The following is a 25,602-nucleotide window of genomic DNA, read 5'->3' on the forward strand; positions in this document are numbered from 1 at the left end:
ATTAAGAGCACAGGCTGACTGTTTGATGAAGTGGAGCCGGCTACATGTGTTAGTGATTTCAGCTCCGGCTCAGACGGCTGGACTCCTGGCTGACTGACTAGCGCCCTTCTCGTAATACGGATTATAAAATCTCCAACCCAATATCTCAGCGCAGTACAAGATGTCTTATTATGAGATACCGTCTTGCTTCGTTTTGGAATAAACCGTGGCTGACATATATCAACAGGAGGGCGCTGGCAGGGCTGAGTGTCTGCAGAGTATCACAGAGTGAGGAGAATTTATGCAATTGAAAATAGACTCTACTGCAGGCCTTTACTCTAGACCAGTGATCGGAAGGTAGACACTGCTGTTGGTGGACTCATGCTTTCTTGGTCAGTCTTGCCAACAACAACAAAGATTCCCAAGCTAAATCTTACTGAAAAATTATAAATTACATGTAAAATGTTTGTAGCGATAATATTAAAGCAGATGGAGTTAAATTAATGGGAGAAATCCAGTCTCACCATTCCCCTGAAGAGCTGCCAGTCGCCAAAGTTCATCTCCATCTCCTTCTTCAGCTCGTCCAGGTTACAGTGAGTAAGCACCTGACCATTTATATTCGCCTGCAAAGGACAGGAAAGAGACTGACTAGCTTGTTTGCAGATGCAGAGAGCTGCATGAGGATTAATACATTTTGAAATCATACCTTCTTGATGGTGGAGGTGTACTGAGGCAGCATGCTTGGGTCGATTCCATCTATCTGTTTGAGACGCTCACACACCGCGTCTGTGTTCAAAGTGCTGAGCAGGGCAGCAGAAGAGACCTGCGAAATCACACAGAGAAATAAATAACTAGAACATCATCAGAGTTTTCCTGAATGAAGGTGACCAAGGCAATCTCACACACACACGCTGTTAGAGCAACTCATCATTCCCGACACAGTGATTAGGGCGAATCGAGCAACAATTCCTGGCAAAGAGACGTGCAGGCGTTTTACTGTGAGGCACACAAAGGTGCAAAACCACAATCCCACACAGTAACTCTCTCTATCAGTCACACAGTGTAAGTGTAGAAGTAAACAAAGCTGCCGAACTATCAAAATACACTGTTACCTCCTCTTATTCTCTTTTTTGCAGTGTATATATAAGCACGTAACGTTTGTGCAAAACACTTAAGGGATGGAGTCTGAGTGTCTGTGAGCATTCGTTGAGTCGAGCCACACTGAAGCGGCCGCCGCTGACGAGCAGCTACGAGGCTTGACGTGACTAATACCAGTTGCCTGTTGATGCAGTCTTAGGCCTCACAGACAGCCAGCATGCCACCCGCTGGCACAAAATCCAAACAAACCTCATCCACTCCCCTCCCTTTCCACACTCACCCCTCTCCCTCTGGCTGTGCTTGTCTTTGTGACAAGCAAAGTTCCCGTTCCTTCCTTCTCTCTCTCTCTCTCTCTCCCCCTCCCTCCCTTCCTTCCTTCCTCTCACATTCCCACTCAGCCTCCTGCATTGACCTCCTACTCTCTTTTCCATCACTCTCTCTCTTTCTCTCTCTCTCTCTCCCCCATCTTCTCCTCCTGCCTCACCCGGCTATTAACACCATTAAGACGTGGCTTCAGACTAAGCCCCCCGGCTTTGTTTCTGGTTTCGAGGGAGAGAAGAGCAAAGCTTAGCCGGACTGTGAGTGGCTGTTAGACAAATAAAAAACTAAAAAGCAGCTCATACAATACAGTAAACAATAGTAGGTTCCAAGTTTCTATAATGGCAGGGGATGAAGTCCACACAGTACTCTAGAATGAAACTATGTTAGTGAATCTAATAACTACTTAAGTTGTGTGTTTGCATTTAATTCAAGGTAATATGTCTCTACAGCATGCTGGATAGTAAAGGACCAAAGTGTAAGTGTTAGAGATGAAGTAGAGACAGGTGGACGATGGAGAGAAGTGCTGAAGTAGCCATGAAACCAAAGGTGTACCTGCTTTAATTTGAAAGGCAGCGACTTTAAATGCTTGATAAGGAGACAAAAAGAAGCAGACGGACAAATAGTCAGACAAAAATACACCCAGACATTTATAACACCGCGACACCGCGACTCTACCTGTGAAACAAGAAGAAGGCAAAAATTAAGACATAGAAAACAGACAAACGAGCAGGGAGACAGGAGCGCGCATGTTGAACTCATCATCAAGGGACAGGAGAGACACTGACAACGGCGCAGACATTTATCTGTCTCACAGCAGGGGAGGAGACGGCTCCTTTGCAGCGGCAACGCAGCCAGCCCGTGCCGTCAGCCCGGGAAAAGACGAGGCTACTGGAGGTAGAATTATTAGACAAGGAGATTTTGTTTTTTGCTGGAGTCAGCTGGCTTTCACAGCCGTAATCTTTGCGCACAGAAAGGATTGCAGAGGACACAGAAACTGAGAGGAGAGAGACCCAGAAAGAGACATCTTTCACTCGGCGGAGAGAAAACAGAAGTTCCAATTCAGAGAAGGCCTCAAATAAGGCTCCTTGATTCAGAGAGCTAGCGTGTCTTCTAAGAACGTGAGTGGAAGCGTCAATGTCTGCGGGTGTGTCTACGTGCGTCTGTGTGAACCCTCCCAGTGTGTGTGTGTGATAAGACTGTAATTACAGCTGGGCTGAGCTCAGGGCTGGGCAGAAGGATGGGGAAGAGGAAACAGAGCTCTGCGAGGGAGGAAGCGTCTTGGTAAGGAGATAAGCTCTACCAGCGCTGGGCTCATTGTCAGTGTATATGTGTGTGTGTGTGTGTGTGTATTGCCAGCCCCAACAGTTGCTCTGATGATAATCCCAGCAGCCCAAGGAATCCATACTCGCACTTACATCAGTGAGGCAATACACCGGGCCAGGCCTGCTTACATGTCCACACACACAATTTACACATACACATTTGCAGATTTGTAACAATAAGGGCACACGCAAGAGCCACACAAAGAGATTAACCGAAAATGTGACAAAAATTTGTATTAAGGAGAAAAGAGGAGGAGGAAGATATGAGGAACAAAAAAGTGGCATAAAAATTAAAGACAGTGATGGAGGTATAAAAGGATTGGATTTGCAAAAAATAAATAAAAATTAAAGACACGAAAATGGAAAGAAATGGTGGAGAGGAGGAATATTAAACAGTAATCTTTATATAAATCTTTCATAAAGCTCCTCTAAACGCTTGCTGGCAGTGGGTTGATAAGTGGCTTTGTGGAGCAGAAATCTCCAGAGTAGTGTTATCATCAAATTGTTCTATAATGGTGGCGGCTGCTTTTTCCTGAGATGTGTGAGCGTCTGCTGAGGTTCAGGTCTTTTCAGTGCAACTTCAAGCATTCTTGATGTCAGTCAGAGCACTTTCATATCCATTTAAAAAATCCGACGCACTGTCCATTACTGGAACTAGTATACACGCAAGTGCTGTGCAAGAGCATGTTACAATTAACGTGCACACTTTCGATAGGCGGCAGGATGTTTTAGTTAGGTCTGTCGCAATTATTATTACATAATCGCCTTATCGTGATTATTTTGGAAGTTGTTTGAATAAAAAAAAGCTGAATTAACCTAATAGAAATGTCATATTTCCATCAATCTTTGTCTTGTTTTTTTTTATGATGTCATTTTGCTGCGTACCCTTCATCTGCCATAGTTTAATGGCACCTGAGGAGAAAATAATGCCATCATCTATTTATCGAGGAGCTTAAATTCTAACATGGTGAAGATACGTAGCCAAAGACTAGCAGCCAATTCATACGGCTGAATTAAAACTGTAATTCTTTCTAAGAAATTGAATCATCAACTAAAACACCACGATGGTGGTAAGCCTACTTATAGTCGCACAACTTTCAGCTGGACTATTTAAGCACACTGCAGCATGCAGCAGGTTCTTGTACGCGTTCTCTTAATTTTGTAAACCACAGCAACACAATAAGAAGCCTGTCACACATTCAGGCGTGCAATTTATGCATCTAACACTAGAACTGAAACATGAAGCAACAGGCCGATAGCAACTTACGAGGGATAATTTGGATGTTTGCATTAATGTTGTGTTTCACAGCTGTGCATGTATCTATGTGCATGCATTTTTACGTCCGCTAATGTTAGTCAGGTTACCATGGAGGGGTCAGAGGGACATGAGGGAAGGCCTTCTCTGGCATCCTCTGCAATAACATCCTGACAGAGGTGCAACAAACAGTCAAAGATTGCATAGGGTGAGATGCTAATGAAGGTTGATTTAATAACCACAAAACTTATAGAGTAACCTTTCGCTTCCTTATTTTTGGGTTTGGCTTTGCAAACTGAAAAATAAACGCGCAAGCATCAGAGGTGGACATCACTAGGTAATGTACAAATGTAAAGCTAAAACATACGATATCACAATAAGGAGAGGGAGACAGAAGGATGGAGCAAAATAGTTGGTGAGAGAAGAGGAAGAGTTTAAATAAAGAAAAGGAGGTCAGTCATTGTGGTTTGTTTAAGCAGAAGACTGACACAATGGACCTGATAGACCAGTGGTGAGTAGTGACATAGCACTCCATCCTGACTTTACAAGTTGAATTATATTAATTCAAGAAAGGAAATAGAAACATAAAACTGATGAGAAGCACAGTTCAAAGCCCTTTTCACGGGACACAACCATGCTAGTTGATGTTGTGGCATAATATCAGTGCTACTAGAACTAGCATATCTCCTGCTGTGATCATCAAAGAGCTTGTGTGAAATGGATCTAGAGCTACTTCTTTACTTACAAGTCCATTGGTGTCCTGGGGTTGACCGGGTGGTTTAATGGGTGGGCGCAGGGATGAGGGGACATGGTGGGGGTAATGCCGTGGCAGGTGATACACATGATGGGGGAAATAAGGCTATGAGGGGAGAAGGAAGGGAGGTGGAGAGGCAGATGGGGAGAGGAGAGGGGGTAAAACAAAATAAAAATCACAAAATAATATGAGGGAGCACAAAATGCTGTGGGGGGAAAAAAATAAATGCTAAAATACGTTAACTCACCCGAGTTTAATTGTTTGAGAGCATGAATTGTAATTGTATGTCATATGCTGAACAGTTTTTTCACTTGGCCTTTTCTACATTACATCTGTCGTGTCTCACCCGGTTGTAGAATGGGTGCTGAGGACCCGTCATTCCACTGAAGTAGGCACTGTGGGGCTGAGGTGGCAGGGATCCGGCGAAGGAGCCCGACGGCGAGCAGGCAGCAGATTGGTGGCTGTAACCTGACTGGGGACGGTGCACTGCCTCTTGCAGGGGCAGCGTGGGATAGGTCACTCCTCCGATGTGCATCTGCTCCCTGGCGGCGCGCACATCTAAGAGAGGGCAGAGCCAGGGGAAAAAGAACAACGGAGGGAGAGAGAAAAGTGTTTATCTGTGATGCTGATGATCATGTCTTGGCGACGACTATAAAGACCCTTCAGATCCACCCACGCATCAATAATTTAGCTTTATTTCATCATCTCTGGAGAGTTTAGACAGTTGTGAATCCAAAGAGAAAAATACATATCAAACGGCTGACGTCCTCAAGAGCAGAACTCCTTGACTCTCAAGGCACTGCAGGGAATACAACAAGAACATTGTTCCTGAACATGTTCTCTTTCTCCAGAACAGAAGACAACCAAACAACTAAATACTGGAGAGAAAACGAGCGCAGATGCTACGATTACAATGACCTTCAACTGTGAATTCCATTCTCACTTTGATTACTATTACTCTGTTTGCTCACAAACAGCAGACGCGTTGATACTCTCCGTTTTCCAAATTATATGCCAGCCACGTGATGATCTGGCACACAGAGTCCCTCGCTGTCCCTGACAAATAAAGTCACGCATGTAAACAAACGCACCATGTGAACTCAGAGACATTATCTCATAAGTTCTCTGCCACAATTGTTTTCACATAAATCAATATGACTTTGAGAGAAGTCGAGCAGGAGCTAAGTAGGGAGCTTTGGTAAAACCTCCCAAATTAAAGTTAAATAAGCCCGAGGACAGAACAGAGCGGCTCTGTATGGCTGGCAAGAAAGTAAGAACCAGAAACAGAAGCAGGCACCAGAATGTCTCCTGGTTATACAAGTGGCTGCTGAATGACACGCTGAGTGAGACCCAATCCAGCCTGCGAACACAATGGGGGCCTTATGATGTGAGTCAGGCCCATGGGCGGGTATCACTGACAGCACTGCCCACTGGCTGGCCACAGGACACTGGGCACCGAGAACCAACTGGTCACGGAGGGAGTGGAGGGAGCAGGATGACTGGGTAGGAGCGCTGGTCACCTTCCGCTCCCCGTGGACGTGTGTGGAGGTGAAAACGCCCACACTACTTTTGCGCAAACACACAAATAAACGCATCTTTTATGGTCAGGTGCACACACACGCTTCGGGGGAAAAGATTCCTGTACTTACAGACTGGACGTCTGGTTGCAGAACTTAGCTGCACCCTCCATGAGTCAAAGCTGGCTCAATGGAACAGATTTTCTGTGTGAGTGTGTGTGTGTGTTTTCTGTGGTCTCACAACACTATGATGCAGCAGCTTCACACTAGGCGTCATTGACACTCCTGTATAGGCTGAATGGATGCTGACGCACGGTAGCGAAAGTACAGCGCCGCTCGGGCTTACAGTTTGCTACTGATGCACTATTACGTCACTGTATCTACAAACTGTGAAATCTGGTGGTGCACTACAGGCAGAGGGAAAAATATTGTCCTCCTTCCATGGCGTTGTAGTGAAAACCTGCTCGACATTTAATTGTTTGAAAATGAGAAGCAAGCGGTGGGTTATTGAGAGCCCCTGCAGTGGCTGATTTTAGATTTTAAAGCTATGAGTAATGTCACTGCCAAATGAGCTGGTATTGAATCACATCACACTGAGGAGCGTTTCTCATGGCGATTGTATACTGTTGTTGATTTGATTTATTTATTTTTCTACTCTCGTGATAAGAGTTAAACTGTGAACATCTAACTGGAAAAGCTGTGGGACGTGGTCGGATCTTGCTTCTCTTCAAAACCCCCAGACCGTTTTGGACATAGCAGACAACACTCTCCAACACCACCATGAAAACACCAAAAGAGGAAATGTTTTGGAAGAATGTTAATCTGTCCAGCAGAGCCCCAGAGACTTGTACAATGCATGCCACGCAGCACCAAAGCAGCTCAAACATGTTTTACGAAGATTTTTCATTTGTAATATCTACTGAGTGTGTATGGACCTGCTATGATCTCCCTGAGTTTGGGGTCCAGGTTGACGGTGCAGGGCAGAAACATCTCCACGTCTCTGGCGGTGAGAACGGGCGTACGGGAAGAGAGGAACACCTCAAAGCTTCGGATGTCTCCATCGATCTCCAGCAGAGGCTCCACGTCCTTAGTGGTTGGGATATTCTTGGAGATTCTTTAGAGGAGAAAGATAAAACAGAGAGGGGTGATGTAGTAATAACTCTATTCTACTGTAAAGCTTAAGATGTTTCAAAGCTGGAAACATTAAGCCACTTCTGCTTCAGTAGAAAATGTACATTCAGAAGAAGTTACAATATTTCACTGCGGAAAAAACCAAAAAGACGGAGGATGATACTTCAATTCAGAGCAGAAAACACAAAGTGTTAACATTAAGACAGAAAAAGAAAAGAGGAAATAACAAGCAGTTCTGTTTAGATTGAAAAGATATGCCAACGGTCATCATCATCATGAGAGCAGAGAGATAACTGGATTTAGAGAAGGCAAGATAGTGAAAGGGGGGATGTTTGAGGACAGATAGAGTGAGGGATGTTATCTTTTCTCAGCAGAGGAGGAAACCTGAGAAGATGACAATCAGGGTAATTTAGCAAGCAGCAGACGGAAGAGCGTCATGATGTGCTGTTACGGTTAACATGATGTTTGTTATTGCAGTAAACAAAGTAAACACCGCGTTTGGCGATTGCTTCATGCCTGCATGATACATTTTTTCCGGCCTGTGCTGCAGAAGAAAAAACCTATTATATGAATAACATCGGGTCAGAACAACTTACAGACACCGTGTTCGGTTTATGGAACATTACATTCCGAGTCCCTCCAAATTTGCACCATACAGGATAAAGCTTGAGTCTTTAAAATAAATGTTGTTTCACTGAAATTAGATTTCGCGTCTTATAAGGTTAAAAAGGTATCCGTTTAATCAAGGCCGGGGTAATATGAGGCCAAGGATACAAGGATAATGGAGGGAAAACACCACTAACCCAGAGCAATCAGTATTTCACGTTGATCCTATCATTCAGACATGAAAATATGAAAGTTGGAGTGACTTATGACACTGGCCATTCATCACGAGAGTCTGCCTCTCTTATCAGATGAATGAGGAGGCTCCAGCGGGGAGCAGACATTTTTCTCATCTCTGTCTCCATTTGTCATCTGAACCCTTCATCATTTTCTCAGTAGATGCTTTTCTCTCCCTACATCCTGCTTAACCTTCCCTCTGTCCGGATCAACCCCGACTCACCCTCCCCATATTTCTTCCCATCTGACTCCTCGTATGCTCTGCTGAGAATACGGGCCGAGAAGCCGGGTTTTTCCCGAGGACTGATCTGTTTTCGAGAGTGAACAGAGGCAGGTCTTTCTGAGACTTGATTGGATGATTAGTAGCTCTGCTGCAGCACGCTAGCAAAGTCAGGATGAGGTCAGCATCTGGAGAGAGCGCAACACTGCACAATGTTAGCTAATAATCCAAACTATCAGATAACCTAATCCAGTTAACATAACTGGCCGAAAAGTCCCATCAGCCCAATCCAGGGACGTTCTTATACCTTAGTGACGGGTGGTCAAAAACAACACTTCTGAAGTTGTAGAGCACTCATTTCAAGGTAAATACTTTTCATTTTTGGCTGTCCAGACTGCTGGCAGGGAGTTAACAGGTAGGGGTCCAGTCTTCTGTTCAAGGACAGTTTGACAGGACAGATGGCTGGTGATAGACGCATCTGGTGCTACAGAGTTCGTACCTGTGACCTTGTGGTTTCAGGATGCCTCCAACCACATGTACAAGTCTGAAAAGGAATACCGGGTTGGGGGCGTCCTAGAGAGAGATATCTTGAATTGCTCAGAAGTAATAGTGAGTAACTCAAATGTGAATCTATTCCATTTTACTGCGTTTTACCGGAAAGCTGTGACTCATCTGACTAATTTTATCAGCAAAGTGCGCCTTGTTATTGACACGTAATTTGAACTAAATCTAAAGTTTTGTATCTCTGCCCACCTCTCACTTATCTTTCCAATCCTATACAATCTATACAGGTGGGTCACTGTCCCCACCTAACTTCCAGGACAGTCTCACAGCCTGAGAGAAGATAGAATATGCTGTGAGCATGGAGGACGGAGAGGCACAGCTGGCTCTGGTGGACAAAGCCCTCTCAGTGTTTCTTGCATTAGAACCTTTAACAAGACCCAAAAGGTCACCGAAGCTCCGAGCTGGACACAGATGAACCCCCGCTCACGTGACCTCTGCTGCAGGAGATGAGCGGGACTCTGAAAGCATAGATGTCACCTGCATGTACACACATGCGCGCGCAACACAGACGGCGACTGCACCAGCGCCGATTCGAATCATATTGACAGAAACAACCGTGTCATGTCCAACGCAGACACCTGGGCATGACAGGATGCAGACATTCAAAGGCAGGGATGAAGGGGGGATTGTGAGTTTTTGCGCATGTGCAAGTGTGTGAAAAGTATGTTTGTGTGGGTGTTCGGTTCCTTTTCTCATGAACTGTATTAACCCGTATGCAGACTGAGAGAATCCTGCGCTTTTCCCCTATTTCCAGCTGGCTTACTGCTGTTTATTTGTGGGTCTGCAGACACAGACCAACAGGAGCCAGTGACTCACACACACACGACACGTCCTTTTGCTATACAAAGATTACTCTCCAAAGACTTTATATGGAAACTTGTGTCTTTATATAGGACCGTCTAACATTAGAAGGGACATTAGAAGGGACAACAATAATGAAAGTATTAATAGACGTATTATTATAGCTTGAAGAGTTGTAAGTTTGACTGTATAACTATTTATAATTACAAATGAATATAGTTCTATAACTCACTAAAATTAATTTTGCGTTATTATCCGTTGGTTGCCTTTGGAGACAGATAACCTGTGTGATAGCTTTTACATGTTGTTGTACACTGCGAACATACAGTGTGCCTTCCAAAGACAACCAGGAGCTACTGAGAAGAGCAAGTCAAGGACATCCATCACTGAGTTACACCCAGACAGATGGAAAGAAAAAAAAAAGTGAGAGAGTCAGTGGTAGATGCCTGATTTTCTCCAGTGACTGGTCAGACATGTCTGCAGGAGAGTCAAGCCAGACACAGAAAGGAGCTCATACCCTTAACTATAGCCTTGTCGGGCCATTATTAGAGAAGAGAGGCCATGAATCAGTGGATGGTGGAACTGAAAACTAAGAATACAACAGAAGGAAGGGACATAATTTGTGGCATACTAATGAAATTACAACCTGATTGGGTGTTTCTTACCAACATGCTGTGTTGCATGGTGTTACGGAACAAACAGATCATATAACGACAAAAGCAATTTATAACTAGTCTGTGGTATAACCACCTCAAATGTCGGGTCGTTGACCTCGGCATTATGCTGACACAGATCACTTTAGCCTTTGTTATCAGCAATCAGTTGCTACATGACAAGATGGACGTTTGGGTTAGAGCGCACAGGAAGTCGGTGTGCTACTTTTAAGCAGATGAAGAACAAGTGAGATAAAGGCTGTCAGGCATCTCAGCAGCCGTTCTCGTACAATAGGCCCATTGACAGGACCCAGCTTATAGCTGGAGCAGTAGAGGCGCTTAGGTCCAACCACTCTCTCTGTGGAGCAGCCACTGGGAGCTTTCTGAGCTTATCCAAATGCTAATAGGTCCCATAGCTGACTGGAGCACAGCCTTTCTTCTCCTCTCAACCACCCACACACTGCAGCTGATGGGAATGAGCAGAATTCATCACCCTATCCTTTCCGTACACTCTCAGGGCACTGAAAGTATGAATGTACCACTTGACTTTGCTTTACAGCTGGCCTCTGTGCTTACAGACGACATTCGCACACACGCCACAAAGAGGTGGTCTCTCTGCCAAACATTTCCATAAAGGGGCCCAAAGACAGAGAAGATGCCTGCAGAACAGACAACTGCCTGTGCACATTGTGTTTGAGAAGCTCAAGAGTTTCAGTGTCAGACAATGTGTGACCAGTATAAGAGTGTGTGGGTGAAGAAGTTAACCAGGCCTGGGTCCGGCACATTCCTCTCCTGGTCAGAGTCATGTCGGAGCCGCTGGCAGTGTCTGCCAAGCGCGTGGATGAAAACAGCGAGGCCCTCTCCGGGAAAACAGTGGACAAGCAAGCTGGCGCGTGGATTCAGAGCATCAATGCTGAGGGAGGTTATTGTTACAGTGGAAGCTGCCAAGGCCTCCACCACCGAAAAGACAGAGGGCGAGAGCAAAAATATGTTTTCACTTTAGATGACGCCATGTTCTTTGTCTCCTTAAAATCCAGACTTATTTCCCTGATTTAAATCAAATGATTCAAGTACTGTGGACACCCTCTGTCTCTAACTTTCTCTTTCTTGCTTCTCTGTGTTGGTGGTGCCAACTTGTGGCAGTGTCTGCTTTCCATGCTTTCCATATACATTTGTGGCAAAGTTTAGTCCAGTAATTGAAACTCTCTTATACTAAGCTGGACCTGCGCATCCCAGTGTAAACCACAGAGACAAGCAGACTAATGGGAAACACACCATGCTGACAAAAACCAAGCAGACTCTCTGTAAGATGGAATCAGAACTCAGTGGTTCCCTGAAATGTTGATTAAACTCATGTGTAGCCCCAAAATGCAGCTTCCTTGTTCCAGACCCCAAAAACCTTAGCTGAACCCTCCATTCAGAGTAACTAGGGCCTCATTCTTGACAAATAGTAAAACAGTAAGCCTCAGCATGGAGATTTATGCACAAGGAAAGTTTGGAGCATCCCAGGGCCATGGCGGAGTTCGTTCATTGTGACACTAATTTCACCATGAAGTTCATATCAGAACATGTGGTTGTTTGATAGCCGTAATGGCCAGATGATAGACCATATGATGCTGAGTTAAGTGGGGCGGACTGCTAAAGTGGAGACAAATGCGCAAGAGTAGATTATACATCTGGAATAAGTCTGTTATGAAACTAAAATCCATACAGTGACTGATGACTGTGACAAATAAAGCCCGGGATTCAAATAATCTCCTATTTGACTTCACAGAAAATAAGATGAGAAAAAGATGTAAGAATGTCACTGAGCACATGAGCCTGGAAGAGAAAGAGAGCTCGACTGCAAGAAAGAGTGATCAATACAGCTAAATAACAAAGGAGCAGCCCGGTTTGTGTCCGAGTAAATCTAAATTTGGCATATGATCGGCTTTTTCTCAGAGGAGCCGTGCAAATTGCACCATTAAATAAAAAACAGCACTGTCCAAACTACTCCAAAAGAAGGATGCCGTATAAACCTTGGATGAGGAATAGCGGCGAATGGAACAACTTCCTGAAAGATGCAGCAAAGCAGCGGAGATACGAATCACCACTTTTGTGAATTCGGTTTTAGCCTTGAATTGGCAGAATCGTACCCAGGTGATTGGACATGAAGGATCATATGACAATGTTTTAGCCCGGTCGTCCTATCCTTGGAATAAGAGCCTCGCCTGATTGTTAAGAACTTTCTTTAGAAGCAGACTTAGCTTAGGAGGCTGCAGCAGAAAAGTCAAGATAACCAAATGTCTAAGCTGTACGGTGGCTGGCAGCACGATCACATGCCAAATTAAAAGCCTGTCAAGCTTTTAAATATGCTTTTAAAGTAAAGACGGGTTGGAAAAAGACACCTGTAATTTCTCTGTGTTGGCTGGCTGGGATAAATCCTCAGCTTGCTTCACTGGGCTTTCTCTTTTGTCTAGTCATTCTTTGCCATTTCAGTGTGGCTTCTGGACACTCACACACAGCCTAAGAGGGCCTGACCTCTATTGACTTTTGAAGGGCCAGGATGTTAATGTCAGTTAAGGGCTGCATGTGTGTGTGTTTGTGTGTGTACATATGTGCGCGTGACCATCGAGAGTGCCCATGGCTCCCCGTGATGGTGAATTTCGCTGTCCGCTTAAAGGTCAGCGCTGACCCTCTTGCAACCCTGCGCTGCTATTTATAATCAGCCCCCCCACTCCGCCCACCTTCCAGCCATTCCAGCACAAAGAGACGGCAAAGCGGGGGAGAGATCAGTGATAATGCTCAACACTGCAGAAATACCAAAGTATCAGGCAGATGTCTGCTTCTCAGCCCTTAACTCTTTTTTTCTTCCATCTCAGTGTCACATTTAAATGTTAATCCAATGTTGTCGTCACTGGTCTGCGATTCTATGGCTAAAGAGCAGAGGCCGGTTGAAGGTGTAGTAGGGGTTTTAATTGCATCTGAAATCATTATTTGTGCTTTGTTAAAAAAAAAAAAAAAAAGAGAACAGAGTAGTTCTCTTGTTTCAGACCAATTAGACTAATCCTTCAACCTTGGCTTACAGGCAGAAATGAAAAGGGCTTTAAGGATTTTCTAACAAAGAATGCGGCATAACGTTCTTTCCGTCCTCACGTGGTAGCCTCGACACGCACACACCTCCTCCTGTGTCACCTGTACGCACCGGCTATGCTGTTTTTTTTATTTTTTTTTGAGCAGCTCAGCAGGGGTTGAGTGGTGTTGGAGCTGGCCGAGGCTGATTCATGCCTTAGTCACCGCCGGCAGAAACACCTGAGGGATGGAGGGACGACAATGCGGGCCAAACTGACACACACATATACACACACTCGAGTGGAATCAGCAGAGGACCGGTTTCAGTAATATAAACAGCCATGCGGGACCCAGGGGACATGTGCATGAATCTGTGTGTGTCCACCACCTGGACTATCTCGCTTGGAGCAGCAGCATCACCTGAGGCTTATAATACACCAGAGACATTAACACACCAATGGCAAACTTCTCACGCAGTATCCCTGCTGGTATCTGCTTCGATTCTCTATAGCATTCAGACACTTTCATTTCTTTTCCTTGTTTTACCTCCTGAGACTGAACTCTTTCTTCTCACTCTCACTTAATGCCCTTTCTTATCTTTTTCCAACCCCCTCTCCCTTTTCCATCTTTATCTCACACTAACCATAGTTTCTTTTTTGTCTCTCTTTATCTTGCTCGTCAGTAAGGTGGTCTGTCAGCACACTGGTGTGTAGGCTCAATGCCGTGTCCTATCAGTGATGGAGCCAGAACTCTATTGAGACATCGGTGACTTCGCTAGCCTTTACAAATTCACACTCGTTTTTAGGCCTCTCAGCAAATGGCAGAGGAACAAGAGATCGGATTACCCCTTTTACTCTGTGTTTCTCTGAAATAACTCCTTAGGGGATTTAGCACAGGGACAATGGGCTCCCTCAGAGGACAGAGAGATGGAAGACAAACATTCAGAGCCATGCGTCTAGATTATAAAATGTGCCGCAAATGTGACAGGAATTCACATGAACAATAGGCCGCGTGGCACAGAATAAAGACTTTTCATTCGAGGGCAGGAAAAGTTCAGAAGTATTCATTATAGGAAAAGAATAGGATCGCACCATTTCTTTTGTGGCCAGATATTTAAGAGCTTATTAAAGGACGCCACATAAAGGGAATCACCCGCGTGAGCTTTGGAATGGCGCTTTTATCCCAGCACATAATTGCAACCAAATTACAATAATTGTGCCAATTAAAGTAATCCTGAATGAAGAGAGTGTCATCTTAATGTTTCAGTACTTGGGATGAGAGTCTCTCTAATTAAGAGGGAATTGCTGGGCTAGATATTCATTCATTCAGGCTGTGATTAGTGAAAGAAAAAAAAAAAAAAAGTTTGAAGTGTCCAAGAAGTGGCTGGATCTAGTCTCGTCTCTGAAAGGGTGATTGTTAGGTGGATGAACGCAGGGTCAGGCCGACAGAATGGAGGAGAAGAGGGAAATTGTCGATTTTTAACAAGCAGTGGCCTAATGATTAAAAGCATAAAGCACTTAAAGAGATTTCCACACACAAATACTATAAGGGAACAGAGTGACAAGACACTTCTAAACACTACAATTTTACCCGACAAGAATTCCTCTGTTGTGTTCTGCTTCCTGCTCTGTGTGAACGTGTGTGTGTGTGTGTGCGTATGCATGTTTGTAGAACACAGCCTGGATCTCAGGCTCTGATTAATTACACCGATCCTCTGAGGAGTTGAGGGTGACATATGTTCTTGCACTGGTGTGAGAGCTAGCTGTGTGCACGTGAGCGTGTGTGTGTGTATTTTATACGTGCTACATAGGCGTAAGATTAGTACGTGATTTGATGTGTGTGTCGGCAAATGTTCAACTGCAACAGCCAGCGGTGGCAAACAACGTTTCAGTGAGACCACACGTAGAATTACTACAACTCCTGTGTGCGTTACTGTGCATCTATAAGTGTACGGCATGCAATAGTTTGTGTTATGTGTGTGTGTGGGTGGGTAATGAACAGAAGATTCAGGTGCAGCGCCAGAAACGCACTCCTGAGTGCAGCGGGGGCATCCTGGCACAGACAGGGCACCAGATGTCAGAGCAGAGCAGGAACCTGCTCAGTGGACCAGTGACACTTTTTTTTTTTTTTTAGAGCTGAAAACTGGATCTGTGCATCCAGGAATAAACTCTCTACGGGCCTTATACATTATTAGGTCCAAGTATGTTAACCACACAACCAAAACTACTTTCAAACAAATCACCACTGATAAAAACATGTAAAAATGAGCGCATGTTGTTTCACAGTCCCCGTTATTAGTGTTTCACTAATCGTATCGTCAGAGCTGATCCTGGATTAAGTTTTACTTGTGCATTTTTGATCTATTTGGCTGACTCAAAGAAGAAAACAGAAAGTACAAAAACAGTGAATTGTTAAATTTGAGTGGCTGCAACTAAAACATAACAAATTTGATGGCGATCGATTAATTATATTCTTCTTGACAATGTTTTTGCAAAGCAGAGTGGGAAAATAATCCCAGGTCAAGATGTTCCAAGCTGATAGACTCGCATCCAAACATTACAAATGCTTTCGGTGGCATACGAAATGTTTTGATATGGTTGTTCTTCGTTTGATTTATTATTTTTTACATCACAAAACCTGCTCATTTAAAAGCTGTGTGTAGACTTTATGATACCCACTGTACTGTATGTCGCCATCACTTCTTTTCTACTGTTTTCTATTCTTTTTTTGGTTCTGTTAACATTGGACTGCCTTCTACAGGCAGATCTCAGCATAATAAATCAGTTTTTGTTGTTTGTTCAAGTGTTAACACAGTTGGTTATAGTAGTTATTATTGGCTGAACACTTCCTGTATATGTTTACAAAGCGTATGTACAACGCAAGATAATCTATTTTCATTGTTGCTGATTTGCTCTGATAGACTTGAAACTGCTGATCAACATCTTTAAAGAGGACTTTAACATCAGAAGTTAATTTAAATAACAATCTGAATCTTTACCAGTCACTTAAAGTCACTTCACAGAAGAGTTTCCATTAAATGGCCAAAAAGTAATATAATGACTCTAAACAACATCAAGGAAATAAACATACAAAGCCCCATTAGTGGTCTCTGGAAATGGCAGGGCTGCTTTAAAGCAATAACCATGAAACAGGAGAGAGCCAGGTTAGCTATAGTCATCAAGTCTTTAATGGCAGCTAAAAAAAAAAGGGACAAATGACTCCTGAGTAGAGACAATACGGAGAAGGGTAGAAAAGTTATAAATGAAAGTGAGAGCGATGAGGCTGCAGGCTCTGAATTCAATTTGCTAGTGATTAAAAAAACCTGCACGGAAAAGATGGATTTGAGGTTGTTAATTTGACGGCTACAAATGCGAGCATTGATCCAAAAAACATCTTGTTTTGTTTTCTCTTCAGTTTCAGCCGGTGTACTGAGCAGGCAACAATACTGGCTCTCTGCTCTAGGTATAATTTGTAGTATTCAAACATTTTAGCTACGCTCTGTTTGCAAGTGTGTTGCTTTGAGCCAATATACTCGGCAGACAGTGCCATCTTTGTTACACAGTTCTTTCCCTCTGCTACCTTGCATTAGTCTGGGCCGCCCCCGGTCTCAACATTAATGACAGAAATCACTGAGGTTATTAACCGATTACACATTCTCCATCAGATTAGGAAGGTTGTACAAGTCCGCTCCTGCTATGGGAATTAGCGCTACACTTTTCTCCTCACGGCATGTCCTGCAATAACACTTCACAGCCCTTTGTGGACGCTTGTTATTGCCAAGCAAGTGGCTAAAAAAAGGCTTTTAGCTGATCGAAAGTCTGCGTGTGAAACAGGAGGGTGAAAGTTCTCGGACAGTTCTCAGATATGTATGATAAAGGGTGGCACTTTTTTCACTAAAGGGCATCCTGTGTTACTTCCACATAGTTAGGTAACGTATGAGTTATCTCAGGTTTTATTTAACAGGTTACATAGGACAGACAGTCTAAACTGAGGTCATCTTTTGGCACCATCTTCTCGTATTTTTATTTTTTACAAATAAAACTGTTGTGACTCTTGTGATTTACAATATATAATGTATATTATAATATAAAATCTGATGCTCTGTGGACTGTGCTGTAGCACACTAAGCTTGAGCAAGCTTTACAAAGAGGAGAGGAGAGGAAGAGCCTGCTGCCTTGTGACTGAGATGCAGGGCGACAGTTGACCTATAAGGGGCTGACTCACCCCCACGTTCACTTCACCACTAATATATTCACTTAGTAACGCTCAGGGGATGTGCAGTTCTGCTGTGTAAAAAAGCGGCTTAGCACAGCAACCCGTGAACATGTATGCGCGCTAAAAACAGACAAAGAACACATGTGAACCATTTCGGTCTTGCGGTAAAAGAAATCTAAAAAAGATACGATAGATGCTGACTATAAAATGCAGACTTGTCAAAGTTACGATACCAAATAAGATGTGTGATGTGCAAATTCATAAGCACTTCTGAAAAGCGAAGGGCAGTAGTTCTCTATTTCTCAACCAGACAGAGAAAGACCCTGAGGTTCAGAGAGGCCAGTCAAGTGCCCGGCCGTCGCTAAGCCAAAAGGACAGATTAACTCATCCAGAACTAAAAAGGGATCTAAAGAGCCTCAGATCATAAGAAAGAGGAAGAAAAGAGCAGAGACAGAAAAGGATACACAGACAGAGGCCTGAGTCTTATCAGCGGAAGATTGGTGCAAAAGATAAGGCCTCTAGGCAAGGCGTTGTGTTTAGCCTGTTCGAGGCTTCCTGTCATCATCATTAAGGCAGCTTCTTCGATGGCCACTGCGGAACAGAGCAGCCATTTGGAAAGACACCCAGTGAGGAGGAAGATAACGAAAGACAGGACCGTTGGTCAAAAACAAGATCATGTCTATATTAAGTATAATGAGCAGTGTAAGTACAATCCCATGCTGTGGTAAGGGCACGTGAATCTAGGCCTTTTGTAGAAACGTGCAGAACTTCATGGCTGCCCTGGAACGTAATTGTTATTATTTCATTGGTTTATTTTCCAATGATAATTATTTGCTTTACGGTGACCACTATATTCAAACAGGGCCAAAGAGCAACACCAGAGAAATGTAGTGACATTTAAAAATTTTGAAAAGTAGAGATTATGATACCTTCTACCCTTACTTCCTAAGTAATACTTAACTACCATACAAGAATGAAAAGTAGTAGCTAATGTCCTTTAATAAACCAAAAAGCAAAAACCAAGCCTAATGAGGAAGCGGTTTCTGTTTGAGGTGGGGGATGGAGACTTGTCTGCTGAATCTAGCTGGCTGACTAGCTGACAGTAACTGTCTGTGACACTTCCCTGCCGCAGGAGTTGTGGGTGCTAGTGTATTGTGACAGAGTGCAACCTTTAAAGGCCAGCGACTGATGCACAACAGCACCCAGACCCAGCGACTCGGCCTCTGTCGGTCTCCTCCTCCTGTCTGCGGTGAGCACGCTTAAAAGCATTCGTGACCTCACAGGCACAGGGATGAACGCTCATATTGTATACACACACACACAAGACTTTGCCCCTTATTAGTTTATTAGATTTGAGTGGAACTTTTCTCTTGTAAAGATTTATGGAAAAGCGTCCTTTTGTGAATCTAATCCAGGCAATAATCCAGTCATCATTTGCCTTGTACATTATGATCCATTACAAAATCTGTCTGTCAGTTGCCAGTTAGTGTGCTACTCATAGCCTTTGGCACTAAATGTGCAGTGATGTTGCCCCCGTGGAAAACAAAATCCTCTACTGCCCCCTGCTGGTTAGAGTTATTTACATCAGTAATTCACAGGGAACTAAATTATACTTTATTGAGTGCATCTCTAAAATCTAGTTCTGGCTTGTTGATCTCTTCAGTGGAGAGAGTGTTTTTCTAACAGAAGCTGGGTGTTTTTACAATTTTTTATGGAACTAATTTAAACCACGATAATAATAATTTTGACCTATATAGTATAACAAAGGATGACAATAACAAATAAAGAAATAAATGAATACAAGGACCAAGGATATTACAGAAGCCTGCGTTTGTGTATGGGTTTGTATCTGTGTACCTCTCATAGATGGTCTTGAGAGTGACCTGGTCAGACACTCCATCAGCCTCTTCCAGAAACAGGATGATCCATGAAGTCCTGTAAGGCCACTCTTCTGTCAGGTTGATCCACGACGCCAGGCGATCCCAGTTGAAGAGGATCTGATTGGCCCGCAACAGACGACCTGTCAGCAGTGATGGAGAGGATTAGGCTGTGCAGAAGTCACTGGTTTAATCATTAGTCCTGTCTGCACAAGAAAACTAATTTCTCCATCATCAAGATTGATCAAAGTAGCAGCATATTTAGTTCGTACAGAGGCTTATATCGACTGTCATACAAGCAACTGGTTTTCAGACGTCTGTCCCATGTCAAATTCAGTAATTCATTAATCCTCAGTCTCTTATCATGTCATTGCAGTAAATTAGATTTATCTTTAATTTAAATGGGTCTTGAAGTTTGGAAGGAAATGCACTCCTTTATTAAATGCTTGGTGCATTCCTCCACCCCTGCAGCCACATGTTAGCCTCTATTGATCTCCAATTAAGTCCCAACAGAGCTTCGTGTTGTATTTTTTCCTCCTCCATTCCCAGTAATATTTTCCCGACAACACACACAGTGGTTTAATCTTTACCTGTGATAGAAACAATGTTGAGCAGCCTCCTCATCGTCTGTGGGCTGATGTCACAGAACCAGTCCTCGGTCACCAGCAGCTTGGTCAGGTCAAAGGACATCTGTCTAGTGATGGTCCTCTGCATCTGGCGACGCCGGTAGGTGTCCTTAACAGACAAACACTCACATTAGCATGAGGAAGGAAATCTGACACGTTTGGATTTAACGTTTCCAGCTAGCAAGAGTAGCAAGACTATAATCATGAAGGGTCACATTAAGTAATTTAATGCAATGCTAACATTGGCTTTATTTAGTCCAACTTTTATAAAATTAGGAGAGTGAATATAACAACTGTATTGCAAAAGCAACATAGACACAGTCAGTTAAGAGCACCACAATAAAATGTTCACAGACTTATAAGTCTTTAAAGTTTTATCCCTAAAGTCAAAGAACAAGAGAAACAAAAGTTGTTACACTAGGACCTGACTGTTACTGGTGCAATATATGCATCACGAGACAGGAGAAGACACATTTCAAGGTCACCATGTGATCTCAGGTCACAACATCTTAGGACCTTACGCTTGATTAGATTGAGGAATACATGCAGATGTGAGGATAGAGGCTCATGTTCTCATAATCTGGACTTCCCCTGCACTCTATTCACTTTTCTTATGAACATCTTTGCTCTCATTCAATAATAAATTAAACATATACACAAATCAGTCACAACATTAAAACCACTGACAGGAGAAGTAAATAACGCCGACCATCTTGTGACAGCACAGTGTACAGCTGGGAAACTTTTGGACCTGGCATTCATGTGGATGTTACTTAGACATGAAAAACAGGACAAGGTGTTGACCTGGCCTCCAAATTCACTAGATCAAACTGATGAAGTGTCTGTGGGATGCACTGGAACAAGCCTGATCCAGAGAGCCCCCTCCCCTCAACCCACAGGACCCCCACTAACAACATCCTGTTGTCAGACACCACAGGACACTCTCAGAAGACCATGTGAGTGAGTCACAACTGTTTTGGAGGCACAAGGGAGACCTACACGATATTAGGCAAGTGGTCATAATGTTATGCCTGATTTGTGTATATTATTTTGGTCCATTAGTAGCACCACAACTTTCTTAATAGCAGTCTGTCGGGGTAAGCCAGCACATGTGACAGAGTATACAGAGTCTTCTTTCTCTTAAAGAGAAAAACATATATAACACCAAATCTCTGTGACTGTAAAGAAGAAACCAAAGAGCCACTCTCCCAAGCTGAAAAGTCACGACACACAGTCGAGCTATTGACACAGATCTACCGGAGAACATCTGTGATGATATCAGACAGCTGCCATGGTCATGAGCCAAGGCGAGGGTTTTGGTTGACTTTGAAGTTGTAACGCCAGTCTCATGACCTCTTTCTCAGAGAGCTGAAACATATGGCCACCACTCAGTCAGAACTGAACTGTCAACCCCTGTGTGTCTGACTTTCTGATATGTCATATATATTGAATTTTGCTGTAGCACTTATATAGCTGTATTGGTTTATTTTTTATGTTTTTGTAGTTAGGTAGGTTAGTTTTGTAGTCGTAAAGGGAAATAAGTTCAGCATTTCAGTGTTTCTAAAGGTGATTTGATTGGTTTAATTCCAAATAAATAGAAATGAGATGTCGAGATACTCGTAATGTCATCCGCAACTTCAGAAGCCGTGAGAAAATGGAGAGGCACTAATTCATCTTCCCCTCCTGCCCTCATTTTAATCTCCACTTGTAGAAAGAGGGCCCTCCTGCCAAGAGCTAGCTAGCAGTAGAGGGCATATAAAGAGGGAATGCTGCCCCGTAATAGAAGGGCCAACACCAATAATTGAGGGTACTAGATAAACCAGAGGTACAAACAAATGTCAAACAAACAAACAAGACAGGAAGGCGGGAAGGAATGAGGGGGGCAGTGGGAAGGTCTCGCAGGAGGGAGGAAGGCATCAGCGACAGCAGCAGAGTCACTTAGCCTCCTGCCAGCAGACCTGGTGCCAGTGTTTTGTCACAGGGACCCACTGCTGCTAGGCCTTGTCATTAGGCTGTGGCAACGCAGCAGGAAGGATAAACAGCCATTACATCAATTACACCAGGAACCTTGGCCGCACACCGAGCACCTCTCTCTTTTTGTCTATGTGTGTCTCCTTCTGTCCTCTGGCCTCTGCGATCCCTGCCAACGCCACGCCTGTACTGAACACACCCTTCAGAGAGGAGGCTGGACACAGAGAGCAGTCAGGCAGCCTTTCTCAACCTGACCCAGTGTTTCCTGTTGAGGCAATTTCTTTTTGCCTCATTAATGCAAAGACAGCTAGCACTATTACTGAGCACATTTCTGGAAAATGGGAGAACTGTAGGAATGAAACAGTTGTCGTCTTATCAAAAGCTTCTCGAGTTTATGATTGTTTGCCTTTTGATTAGGCTGTTATGGGCTAGAGTTGGGTGTGATCTGTGTCTATTCAGGGTGTTTTTGATAGTGCTTGACAGACTTTAGACTCTTAGACCGGCTATAAAGCTACTCTTGGATTTCCATTTATTATTACTGAGACTAATTAATGTCATTCTCCCACCTACAACTCATACTCCATCCTCAGCTATCTTTGAAACGCCTACCTCCAGGGTTCTCCTCTTTTTATTGTGCCAGTATTTGCCTTTGTCTTAAAGCAACATTGTGCAACTATTAAAAGAGCAGTTTCAAAATCATTCTGAGAAAAGCTCTTCGTTCACTCCCACACATGTTCTGGCACTATGCTCTGCTACACTGTGAGCGGGTAACATCTTCGGCCGGTGAGAAACCGTTTACAACACTACGTCACACCCAACCATTGTTGGTCCTCAGCTAGCTAGGTAAGAAGACCTTGAGTCAGTATTCTCAATCAAGATTTCATGGCTGATGAAGACGCTAAAGGGGACATTGAGAAGGGAAGACAAAAAAACAGAGGGACTGAGTAAGTAGCTGGGCAAGGATAAATATCAGATTGGCTTTTGGTTGAAGTAAGAGTCTGCAAGACAGATGCTAAGCTGTCTTTCTTGCTCTTGGACTAGGGAGCAATATCAGTCAACTTGCTATGACTTCTTTCGCAGTTACAAATCTTTCGGTCTGTCAAGAAATGCAGGTGTACAGATGCCCGTGGGAGGGGTCAAGGCACAAATTGTATGTATGACAGTGGTGAAAAAGCATAAAACTGCACACTGCATGAAAATGCCAATTCCTGCAAAACCAGGGCTTTAAAAGGTTACAAGGTTGGGTCGGGAACCACTGAGCCTATAAACCCTGACAAAATATTATATGTAATACACAGATTAACTTAAACAGCTGAGTTACCCTGCGGTTTAGGGCGGTCTTGCTGCCAAACTTGCCCTGGTCTTGACCCAGGCTGCTCTGAGACATCTTTCTGTCCATGTCTTCATGCCATCCTGGAGAAAGCCAAAAGAAGAAGAAGAGCGTCACATAACTTAAGTATTACCAATTATTAGCTGTAAAAAAAACGCATGAGTTTATAAAATGTCCCAAAATCAGATCTCATTATATTTGTGTTAAAGGTATTGTCTTTTTACCCTCTGCAGACATTGCCTCTCCGTTGGTGGGTGTAGCCATGCAAAGCTTTTTGGCCGTACTGAGTCCTCTGCTGTTAAGGAATACTGGCAGGTGGACAATGTTTCTCATGTAGTCGTGTCCATTGATGTTGGAGTCTCTCAGCACACTGTTGAGGTTTTGGTTGATAGCTTTGATGATAATATGGGGGTCGCTGGCAAATATGGAGATAAAAGGGCCTTTGGAGAAAAGCACCCTCATCTGGAATGACAAAGGAACCATAAATTAGTGTGTAAGGGACATTTATTTTTTGCTTTGTTTTTAGCCTACTGTGACAAATGACTTGATCTAGTTGAGTCACGTGAAAAACCCGAGTAGTTTTCAGCATAACACATCCCTTTGTTTACTGTTTTAATGTCAAAACTGGCAGTATACAATGTCATCAATCCACAACTTGACAGATCGAGGCAGTAGTTAACTGTAGCACTTAAACTTAATGACTCCTGTGAGAGCAGACTGTCCACAGCACATGGTGCTGGGGGATTTCCACTCTGCTAACTAAGGGACATTGTCCAAGTGTCACAGGACATCGATTTGTGCTACAAGCATTCATGGTTTGTTAACCCCTGGCCAGCACCCTCAGACTCGCCCTGTAGGACGATGAACCTCCGTCCCTAAAGCAGCTGTCAGTGACATCAACAAACGCGCCATCACATGATGTCTGCATCTTTAACACGCATTATCTGGTGGAGAGGTGCACAGACTGAGCAGAAAAAGGGATTACATTTTCTAACTGATGAATGTGCAACCCACAAAAAATGGATTTCAGAGTGTTGTCTGAATCTTTCTCAACAGACGATGGTTTCAGAGTGACTGGGAGGTGCTTGCAGAGATGAGAAGATTGCATTAGCACACAGGAGGTTGCCATCTTCTCTGGGATTACTTCACCAAATAATAACATTTGGCTAAAGGAAATTATATTACAGCAGCTGGGAGGAAGAATCTAAACTTGGAGGTGAGCTGAGGCAGCTGGGAACACCAAGGTGGCTGCACTGCAACAGAAATATGCTGGCTCCGTGAGCACAGGTGAGACTCACGTTAAGTTAAGGCCACATGGCAGCTGCTCTGAGACTGTCTGCCTCATGGTTTAATATTTTCTTGAGTGGTAGTTTCTTTCATTATCTTGTTATCTGCTCTCATGATTTATACACCCACTCTCAAGAGCATGCAAACACACACACCGTGTCCAGCATCTGCAGCACTTTGTCCTGTTCACATGCATCTAGCCCATCGATGATAACAGCCATACGCGTCTGGTTTTGGGTAAAGCCATCGATAGTTTTGGCCATTTTTGACATTAGCTCCACTTCGTGCTTCAAAACCTGAGAGACAAGGAAAAAAACATTACTCAAAGCAACTGGATTGGACCTGATTAGGAAGTACAACTTCATAATTTCATAATCAAATGGAATGTCCCATTAGCCAAGATAACAGGACGTTGAAGGATATCAATTTACCCTTTATTAGGTACAATTACTAAAGCGCATTATTATACCTTCATAAATCCTTCACTCTTGAGCTTGTGCAAGTTGTTGGCAGCACTGTGCAGACGCTTCCTCTGAGAGTAGAGGACAGAGTCGGCTACCTGCCACCAGGTCCTACAGTTGAGCAGTAAGGCCAGGCCAACCACGCTGGCCATGGCTATCAGCACAGCATTAACGGTCAGATTATCAGGGTCCACCTGAGGAGTCAAAAGTAAAACTGTTTAGAAGACTTCAAAATTTAAGAAAAATTAAATGCAAAAGCTGGGAATGTTCCCTTTTACTGTAGCTACTGCTACTCAAAATGTCTCCAGCTTGTCCACTGTCTTTAAACA

At 43.7% G+C, this 25,602-nt stretch overlaps 1 protein-coding gene across 2 annotated transcripts in view; it reads right to left on the bottom strand.

The window, feature by feature from the left end:
* kidins220a (kinase D-interacting substrate 220a) overlaps positions 1–25,602 on the bottom strand; it is a 43,146-nt gene that overhangs the window by 3,689 nt on the left and 13,855 nt on the right. Inside the window, exons 18-29 of one of the 2 annotated variants that reach the window (XM_084569369.1) lie at positions 25,282–25,467; positions 24,968–25,108; positions 23,750–23,987; positions 23,517–23,608; positions 20,189–20,333; positions 19,579–19,741; positions 7,182–7,360; positions 5,076–5,287; positions 4,721–4,834; positions 1,951–1,983; positions 686–802; positions 504–602 (exon numbers count right to left, since the gene is read on the bottom strand). In XM_084569369.1, coding sequence (XP_084425495.1) covers positions 504–602; positions 686–802; positions 1,951–1,983; positions 4,721–4,834; positions 5,076–5,287; positions 7,182–7,360; positions 19,579–19,741; positions 20,189–20,333; positions 23,517–23,608; positions 23,750–23,987; positions 24,968–25,108; positions 25,282–25,467 — 1,719 coding nt within the window. The remainder of the gene's footprint in view (positions 1–503; positions 603–685; positions 803–1,950; positions 1,984–4,720; positions 4,835–5,075; positions 5,288–7,181; positions 7,361–19,578; positions 19,742–20,188; positions 20,334–23,516; positions 23,609–23,749; positions 23,988–24,967; positions 25,109–25,281; positions 25,468–25,602) is intronic. The other variant, XM_084569370.1, reaches the window with a different exon arrangement.

This window comes from Chelon labrosus (assembly GCF_963514085.1).
Source record: "Chelon labrosus genome assembly, chromosome: 20".
Lineage (NCBI taxonomy): Eukaryota > Metazoa > Chordata > Actinopteri > Mugiliformes > Mugilidae > Chelon > Chelon labrosus.